Here is a 10,311-nt window from a genome sequence, read left to right on the forward strand (position 1 = left end):
GTTTCACTGGTCCTTGCATTACACAGCTGTTACACGAAACACAGATCACACAGCCTTACAAGGAAGAAAATTGTATGTTATATTTATACAGTTCGTTAGTTAGTACACTTTTAAAACATTTTTTTTCTTCATTTTTTTCTTCATTTATTTGATACTAATACATTTTGTGCTTTATATTTTAATCACTCAAGGCATTTCAGTGAGGTGGCAACGAGTTACTTTATTCCGGAAACTTTTTCTTATGCATAAAGTAAATAAATATAATGTGGTGAATGCATACTAGTTATATGCGGTACATATTTAGAGAAGGATACATAACTGAAACTTAGAAAAAATCATTTGGGTCTTTCCCACTTTCTAAACTTTTATCATTTTTTTTCCGACAACTGAGTTTTCACTCTTTTCTGTAGAAGGTCTAACGGGATTGGACTTTGATCTATAAATATTTTGTTGACTCAGTATATTATTTACTTCACGTGATACGCGTAAAAGTAAATGATAATTTAGCTTTACATATACGTATATGACTTTATATGTATGTACATATACCAATTACATAAAGGTGTAAATCTTGTACGTGTAATAGTGCTATTGACTTCTTTCATACACATGATATTGATCCAAATCAGGTAAAAAATAGATTTTTATTGTAAATATCAATCCGATTACAGTTCAACGAGCTGATTTATGATAGCATATAGAAGTTTTACGCTGTTTTTTATTCAGAATTTATCGATGTAGAATCCAGGGCGGATGCAGGATTTTAAGTATGGGGTACTAATAGAATAAAGCGCCGATCAAAGCTAGGCAAAACGATTTTAGATGCAGAATTTGTGAAAAATCTAAGATTTCATGCATTTTTTTCTTCCAATTTTAGTGAGAGGTGCGCGCCGGCTGTGCCACCTTTGAATCGAACCATTCCCTCAAAAACAAAAAAAGAGTTCATAAGTCGATAAACTTTAGTGAAGCAGACTGAGTATTTAATCCTTATAATTCCAAAGTAAAAAAACCTATAATATTAATGTGTTTTTGTCTTTCTTGGGCTTATCCTTTATCCTGAAATTAACATGGTAAATGGCAGCATAAAACCGACATAGTGACATACATTCGAATTAAACCAAGGCTAATGTTAACCATATGTCTTTAAAATTGATGTTGTGGATATACGGTGTTGAAAATGAATGGAACAAAGTAGAAAATATCGTTTAATCCTGAAATCGGTTCTATCTTTTGACGAAGCGATTGTAGCACTGTTTGTTTACGATAGCTGCAAGTACAGTTTTACGTGTCATTTCACCAAGTCTCTGTATTAGGGATGGATCGAATGATTTTGAAAGGGGGTTCCAGAGAGACTCCAGAAAAAGGGAGTCCAGGTTATTAATTGTTCTTTTTTGTCCGCATTAAGCCCGAAATCCTCGGACCAACCCTATCCCTTGCATGGAGTATCATTAAATAAATTTCATGAATAAATTGAATATATGCATGTCTATGTAATATCAGCGGAAGTTCACAACACGTCGCGAATGCTTATTTACAAACCAGAATATTTAGAAGTTTGAATCTTAGTGCAGAAATTTATTGTTTACCTGCTCCCAATTTTTAGTGAAATCCGAGTTGCTCATTTGATTTTGTTACTTTGTATGTATGATTTTAGTTACTTTATGTTCTTTGTTGTGCATATCTGTTTTCCATGTGTGGTCTTTGTCCTTAGATTACATTCTTTTGATTACCGCTGTAACCTTGGTTCCCTTGATTACTCTTTCAGAAGACATGTCAGTCCCAGATGTTGTCCAAAAATATGTTCTGTCGAACATCAACAGTGTCGATGTTACAGACTCGTGGCTGTATGGAATCTCAATGTCTTGGTTAGACAATTATAAAGAAATGTTAAATTGTAACACAGACGACGGGCAGACACTTAGTACTGTTGGTCCTTTGTGTGTCGACCAGGATATCAACTTGAACCAGTTCGTATCAGAAAAATGGTGGAAAATTCTATGTTCATGGTTCAGACTGAAGCCTGGATGCTGTATGATCAGACGTCCAACCCATTCCAAATACATTCAAATAACTAATGGTGTAGATCGTCATTCGGCTCTCGCGAGATGTGAATCTGATCTTCTGACCATAGACATTTGTCTACTTTCAGATTTGCAGAAGGAATCCGACCACCGAGTTACAATGTATGCGTGGGACTCATTTGAATTTTTAGAATATCAAATTCGAAGAAAATTTAGCATTTCGCTCAGATCAAAATGTAGACTTTGGATATATGTCAAAGTTCACGGAAATGACGTAATTCTAGACACAATCGGAGAGACAGCAGAACCGGTAGTAGCCAATCTATCCAGGCACTTGTCCTGGATGTTTAACGTTCTGTGTAACAGAGATCAGAGTGTAGATATAAATAATTCTGAGACAGATCCATTTCTTTTGAATAAACATAATACAAGGTTATGTGTGGCTATAGAGCAACTTGGAATTGAGCACGAAACTCGCCAACTTACGACGAGTAAACAATTATCTGATTCGTTTGAATTAGAGTGCGGGGGCACTGATATTGTAACCATGGAAATCATTGACAGTGAACTTGATCAGTATTTTACTGAGAGTCTTGTTGAATTAACGAAAGAAATATCAGAAATAGCAACGACCAAGAATCATGTCATTATAGAAACAGCACGAGAAAAAATAAACGAAAAGCTTGCAGCAACTCGCAGCCTTAAACGAGAGCTTGAAGAGAGGATCCAAAACCTGGACGAGAAAGAAAAACGATTAACTGAAAGAGAGAAGCAAGTAACGGGCGAGGAAGAAGAACTGCAGAAAAAATTGGGACAGTATAAAGAAGGACTGCATGCTTTTATGAAAGAAAAGTCTCGTATTGAAACAGAATGGAGACGTGTTCGGGAACAGAACATGATTCAGGACTCTCAAATCACTTTGAACATAGGAGGAGTCAGATTTAATACATCACTGTCGACAATTACTAGCGCGGAGGGATCTCTTTTTGTTGATTTGTTCTGTGGCACACGTGTTATCACACCCTCTGAAGATGGTAGTTACTTCTTTGATCGGGATGGCACACATTTTAGACATATCTTGAATTACCTCCGGAACGGATCTAAAACATTATCGAGCTTTCCGAGAAACGAGGCTGCTTTACATGAAATTTTGACCGAGGCCCGATATTACATATTGACAGAACTTGAACACTTGGTTCAAAACAGGATTGAAGGTGGATCGTTAAGTTCTATGGTGGTTGGGGACATGGAAATAATATCACATTCGTCAACATCTAGCACGTGATATTTGCTACTTGTCTTCCATTTCAATTTAAAAAAAGGACGGGAATCCTTTTTAGCCTCAAAAATCACAATCACCAAAGAGTTATGTCGTAAATTTAATATTTACTGTTGACAGTAATCCATTTTTACGTTTAGCACATAGTGTCTTAATTTTCAAAATCAAGTATTTAAAAAAAAAGAAAGATATCTATTATCATGTCTCAATGTGGATCCTGAAAAATTCGAAAGATCTTTTGGAGACGATCAGTTCAAGACTATTATCTGAATATAACCGCATTAAAACCTATGATTTTTCAACACTGTATACTTCTATTCCCCATTCTCAGTTAAAATTCCGACTTAAAAACTTTAAACATCGTTGTTTTTCCAAAAAAGATGGTACACCTAGATACAAATATATATTTTTTTACTTTGTAAGAAATAATTCCAAATCATCCCCCAAATATAAAGAGGACTGATGTTTACATAATGCTGGAGTTTTTAATCGACAGCATATTTGTTCAGTGAAGTGGACGTGTTTTTCAACGAACGGTCGGCATTCCAATGGGAACAAATTGTGCTCCTTTACTTGCTGACCTATTCCTTCACTTTTATGAGGCTGACTTCATAGCTGATGTGATCCGAAAGGAAGAATATTATCGTTTGGCTATATCCTTTAATCTCACTTTCCAGTATATAGATGACGTATTATCTTTAAACAAACATAATTTCTGGGATTTGATATATTGCATCTACCCCCAAAGAACTTGAGATAAAGGGTACTACAGACACTGTCAGCCTCATATTTTGACATACACTTAGAAATCGATGGTAAAGGAAAACCATTGACAAAACTTTTACGACAAACGTGATGACTTTTCATTCAGAATTGTCAACTTTCCTTTCATCTGTGTCAACATCCCTTCAGCACCTGCGTATTGAGTGTTCATATCACAACTCATACGTTAAGCCAGAGCTTGCCGAAACTATGCAGACTTTTCTTCATCGCGCTAGAACTCTAACAAATAGGCTTCTGGAACAGGGTAATGTTGCTACAAGATTGAAGTCATCACTACAGAAGTTTTATGGTCGTCATCATGAACTCGTGGATCGTTATGGTGTATCCATCTGCACCATGAAAACTGATTTATTCAACGGGTCATGGTTTTCCTTTCCTCGTTTGTCTACCCCGGACTTGACTTTTTGTTAGCAACTCGGCGGGTGTTTCTAGACAAAAAGCAGGACGCTTACCCTACCGGTGCACCTGGTCCATGCTCCTAGTTTTTAGTGGAGTCCGAGTTGCTCATTTGTTTTTGTTACTTTGTATGTATGATTTTAGTTACTTTATGTTCTTTGTTGTGTATGTCTGTTTTCCATGTCTGGTCTTTGTCCCTGGATTACATTCTTTTGATTACCGCTACATCTTTTGTTCCCTTATTACTCTTTCTCTAGAGAATATGCTGCAATGCAAAGTTTTTTCCAATGTCCTAAAGTGTCAAAAGTAGTAGGCGCTGCTCTCAATTGTGAGATATTTTCGACTGAAAAATCTAGTTATAACACTTGTTATGACATTGGAAAAATTGATGATTACTAATTTCAGCATGACAATGTGACCCTTTCTGTTCAGAATTAGGTTATTAATTTGAGATACGCAATTATCACAATGTTCCCGGATAAAACTTGTATTTCTAATGAAATACTAAATTCTGCAAAATGCGTCATCTGTCAAAAGTCAACAGTAGAAACCAAATTACAATGTAGAAACTGGGACCGCTTGGTTCTGCTCAAATTTCCATCCTGTGTCACCTTTTGTATCGAAACCAAACTTTAGATCTGTATCAAATAGTATCCAGTTGTGTCAGTATTGCCCTAAATGTTCAGGGTTCGACCTCTGCGGTCATATCAAGCTTCACTCTTCGAAACATTTTATTTTATTTCATTATAGCAATTATTAGATCAAAATTAATCGTTTTGTACTACCCTAGTATAGAACGCTTCGCTCAACCGCTATCTAAAGTACTTTTCTGTATTAGAACCAGGAAAATATGTGTAAGATGTGACACATGAAAAAAAAACGCAGATATTTTATTGCATTATCCATGCAGTTATCCCTCGTATCTTTCATAAGCAACAATCAAAGTGTGTGTGTATGGTTTGCTTTTTAAGATATTAATAGGTCAAATTAAGTTGAAATGCACTATGGTAGAGTGGTGGGCAAATTTCCCACACTTTTCCCCTATATCAGCAGTAAAAAATGACTTGTTCATAAATGTTTCAGGATAAACTTGTTTTCTAGATGTATTAAATATATTTAGGCAAAACAAACCAAATTGAGAATAAAGATGCGCCATCCAGTACCTGATTCTAATATAAAATGGTACTTAAATTTTAGTAGTATATCAGATCCCGTTGATACTACATGTAATGCGTGATCAATTTTAGAGAATATAAAAATTAAGAAGTGCCGAGTGCTTGTTTGAGATTTTGTGGTTTTATTTGTGAAATTTTAATATTTGTTACTTTTTGACACTGGCCACTCTAAGTTGTTATTTTTCTTAAGTAAAATTTCGACTCTTTCCTTAGTTGTTAATTAGTTATTACGCTTAAAGCTAACACGTTACAGCGGCAAAAAGGGTAAGAATATTTTTAGGCACTTAGTCATCGCAATCATCAAAATATAAAAAAAGAAAAACAATAAAATAAAATCCATGAACACAACCGGGAGAACAAAAACAAGTATATTATCTTTAAAAATAAAGATAGCCGACGAAGTAAAATTTGTTATTTTTACTTATAACTTTCTACATCACATCCAGGAAAAAACAAGTGGCACGTAATTTTAAATTTCTATACAGTTTTTTTCGAACGCGCAACTAAATTATCAGTATTTGGCCAATCGGAAAACAGAATTGCGATCAGGTGACTTGCGTTTCCATTGAAGGTCAAATGGTAAAAAGCGAAACTATACCGACTGCGTCGGAAAAAAAATAACGAACAAAATTTAAAGCTGAAAATAAAAAAACAAGTTGTATACTAAGGGTTACGTAATTAAAAGTTAACACAGACATGAATTCAAGCCAGTGGTAAACAATTTAATAACAGTTGAAGATGAAAATACTGCCATCAAGTATACAATGCATACACATATATCATATATTTAGATTAAAGTGTGCGTCTTTGTGTACTACAAAATGTACATCATAAAAGTCGCGGTGACATTCATCCCAAGTTTACAATTTATCGCACCAACTTTGTCGCAGCACTTACATGGATCAGAACGCACTGAAATATAATTGAAATATGTGACGAACATGTCAAAATCGGTATGAAAATGCGGTAGCATCCCACCTATACAGGTTACAGACCACCAATTCAACCAATGAGCATTTGGAACGTACGCAAAAATAGTCCTACGCAGAAATTACCCCTGTTCCTCATAGTGCTGTGAAAAAAGTTCTCATCTTATTTAAAAAAATTAAACAGTTTCTGAAAGGAAAAACATTTCTGTACATTTTATAGGTGCATTTTGCTTCTTGTGATGTGAAGCCTAATCTCCATAATGATTTTTAAATATACCCCTATCTTGTGAAAACACTGGGATTTCCCATGCTATTTATAGACCCTTCACTTCCGGTGACCAGTACTGCACTGCAAGTCTGCTAACCCCACATGCCATTCTGAGGATTGTGAGCTGACATATGTAGAATCATGCTGATATATAGTCCTCTGCAGGTTAAAGTTAAGGTAAAGTCCAGAGAAGCCATTGAATATTGTGAAATTAGCATAGAAGCCTATGGAAAGTGGAATTAGTGGTTTTTAGCCTTAATACAATCCCTAGTTAGACGGAAGGTCCTCGGGAGCATTTTATAATTAAGTGTCTCGGATGATGATAAGGCATGATCATCTGCTGTAATATTGTGTATACAGTTAACTGTTTCAGCAGACGGAAAGTATGGAAAATTCACAGGCACTCTCGGCGATGGATAGATAATTAATTCTAATGAATAAATAAATGAATAAATAAAAATTCGATCCTGTAAATTTTTCGTTAAAAATGTTATTGTTTTTGTTTGTATTTTAGACATTTTCTGTGGGTAGAGGAAAATCACATTCATTGTTAGTATTTATAAGCATGTAATTTGTGTCAATATATAAAGGAATAATTAAAATAATAATGAAAATATTGAAAACAAGGGCGTATAGCGGTCGGTACGACGGTACCCTAGCTGTCCCAATAATTTTCGCAGGGACGGCTTACCGTATTCTCTAAATCAGATCAATTAAAAAATCAATATTCTTACAAAAAGAAATAAACATTTCTATAAAGTAATTTTGGTTACATAATACCACACTTTGTACAGGTTAACTTGGAAGTTCAACTGTTATAAATTAATTTTTAAGTAGAATTCTTTGTAAGAATCATGCAAATTCTGTAATATGTGATAGTAGGCTACACACATTTTTGTATTTGTATTTAGTTGCTTTATTGGTCTGTATGATGAAATTTATAATGATTTATTCTAATGTGTCTTCTCTTAGGAGATACTCCACATGGAAAATCCAACAGTTTCTATCGTATTCTGGTGTCATTTCCAGAGTTATTTCCCTCAATTTTGACTTTTACAGTACATTCTATTTAATTTTTATCTCCTAAGAGCACAGGAAAAGCCATATGTTAATTTCTGTTAACTATAACATTAAAAAAAATATAAAAAATAAAAATATGTAGGCCTCTAACCATGAATCACATTTTGCATGATTCTTAGTAGGAATACTACTTAATAACAAACTTGCGCAACATTTTAAATTGGGTTAACGGAAAACAGAGGACATTGGAACCAGGACCGGCTTCACTTGCAGGGTATGTACCTTTTCAATACCTCTGCTTTATTTTTCAATAACGCGCGCCTGCGACCTAGTTGCACAAGGGCGTGAGTCCAAGGGTTATAGATCCATCAATTAAATGGCAACAGAATTGTGATAAAATGTTTTTACGAGTTTTTACATGACTTACACCAAAACATATTTTGTTATTTTTACCACGGCTTTTTTGATATATTAGGAAAGCCCAATGAGCTCATTTTATTCATATATCGAGGTTACCAGAAGACCTTCCGAATTTTTCAGGATCCGCATTGAATTAATATCACTACGGTAGTAACAAGTGTCATGGTAGGACTAGCGACCCTCTTTGACAGCTGTGTATATAGAAATCATAAATCAGTATATCATACCTCGTAAATTGACGGAAGAACACGGTAACATATATTTGCTTGTTTTAGTATATCATAGAAAAGTGTCGATATGTTGGATTTTTGAGGTTATAATCGTCTCCTCATTTTATTCATATATCGAGAGAAAAAAAGCTATATTGCAAACATGAAACATCTGGAAACACCAATGTCATAAGACTTCTCAAATTTCTTGAAATCCTCCAACAACTAAAGTTTCGATCAATCAGATAACTTGAAATTGAAAATTTGAGCAAAAACACAGGACTTTAGGTAATTTTCCACTTTTTTATGAAACCGGGCCTGTCTGCAACCACATGGTGGGTATGTGACGGACGCTCCGTCTCTATGGGGAAAAAGTCGGGCTCCTACTGACTGGCACTGAGGTACTATTGAAATACAAATCTTGTTACTTTAAAACGGCTTTGATGAATTAACATATGTAATATCTACACAGTCAGAAAGGAGTATGGGATACAAGGTGTGGGAAAAAGGGAACGAGGGGTAGGGAGTTGGGAGAGAGAATTAAACGGACAGGGGGTGGAAGAAAAGGGTGAAAGACGGAAGACCAATCAAGTGGGAGGATTATAAACGTAAAAGCAATGTAAAATATATATCAAATGAGAAAGTGACCTTATACATGTATCTGTCAAGATGTGATTTTATTTTTAAAAGTAAAATTAAGTTTAATTATTTCTAAAGCCTTTTTTTTTGTTTTTTTCCGGGATGTGATATTAATTTATATAAAAGAGATAGAGAGGAGGATGGAAATGAGATTTGAAAATGCAGTGGTAGGTGGTAGATGCATGGAACTACAGGGGCGTAGCTGCCTATACGCAAATACGCAGTTGCGTACTTTCGGAAAAAGTAACAAAAATAAAAACACACATTTTAAAGATGAAATAAAGGTTATTTATCACATATACGTACCATGAACGTAAAACTGGCTCCAAAATCGTTAAAATTCAGGAGTTTCCCTCAAGGCTTTGCCTTGCCGGACTCAATGGGGGCCTTGAGCGACCCCCCCCCCCCCAGGACCCCTCGCCGTAATTTTGCGTACAACTAAAACAGGCCTAGCTACGCCACTGAACTAAACTCTTTACATCCTTGACATTTGTTGTCTTACAAATTAATTGTACGCATTTTTTGTTTTGTTTTTCTGTAATCAAGATTTTGTTTTCATTTACTCCCCGACTTACCTCTGATAATTAATGATCAACATTGGGTTGAATATGGAGCCGTGACGAATTCATTAAGGGAAGATGACATCGCAGAAATGTTTAGCCACTTTATCCAACGCAGTCGTTATAGTTCCGCTTTTACCCTTTGACCTTAAAGACGCTCTTCTATGGAAACGCAAGTCACCTGATCTCAATTCTGTTTCCCGATTGATGAAATAGTGATAACTTGATGGCGTTCAATAAAATTGTATCAAAAATTGGAATTGCTTGCCATGTGTTATTTTGTTAAATGAAATGTAGAAATTTTTAAGTAAAAAGAACAAAATTTGTTTGCGTCGGCTATCTTTTTTTTTAAAACATAGTACTTGTTTATCAATATAGCAAAAATATTGCTGATACAAATATTGAAGTAAATAACAACCCTCCTTTTATCAAAGCCATGAGACAACATGTGAGAAAAAAAATGTGACATCTTAATTTTCAACCAGTTGATAAAGCTCCTTTTGCTAAACGTATGAATAAAATCAACTGGTATTTGGCATATCAACAAAAATATTACATCACACCAAACCAATTGTAACCAGACCAGTTACCGATCATATGAATCTATATTTG

At 34.9% G+C, this 10,311-nt stretch overlaps 1 protein-coding gene across 3 annotated transcripts; it reads left to right on the plus strand.

Annotated features, from left to right (window-relative positions):
• Positions 1–3,602, plus strand: LOC148602878 (uncharacterized). 3 transcript variants are annotated; one of them, XM_088552887.1, is made up of 2 exons: positions 1–72; positions 1,766–3,602. In XM_088552887.1, the coding sequence occupies exon 2, from the start codon at positions 1,771–1,773 to the stop codon at positions 3,304–3,306; it is 1,536 nt and encodes a 511-aa protein (XP_088409013.1). In that variant the 5' UTR covers positions 1–72; positions 1,766–1,770; the 3' UTR covers positions 3,307–3,602. The 3 variants fall into 3 exon arrangements, with proteins under 3 accessions (XP_088409013.1, XP_088409016.1, XP_088409014.1); XM_088552890.1 differs by having other exon boundaries at positions 51–98; XM_088552888.1 differs by lacking the exon at positions 1–72 and adding an exon at positions 491–629.
• The last annotated feature ends 6,709 nt before the right edge of the window (positions 3,603–10,311 follow it).

Source organism: Perna viridis, chromosome 11, assembly GCF_037379345.1.
Source record: "Perna viridis isolate PV_CMFRI_1.1 ecotype Kerala chromosome 11, ASM3737934v1, whole genome shotgun sequence".
In the NCBI taxonomy this organism is placed as follows: domain Eukaryota; kingdom Metazoa; phylum Mollusca; class Bivalvia; order Mytilida; family Mytilidae; genus Perna; species Perna viridis.

What these genes read in the sequence shown, in the direction of transcription:
- LOC148602878 (XM_088552887.1), top strand. Translation starts at nt 1,771, where the DNA reads ATGTCAGTCCCAGATGTTGTCCAAAAATATGTTCTGTCGAACATCAAC.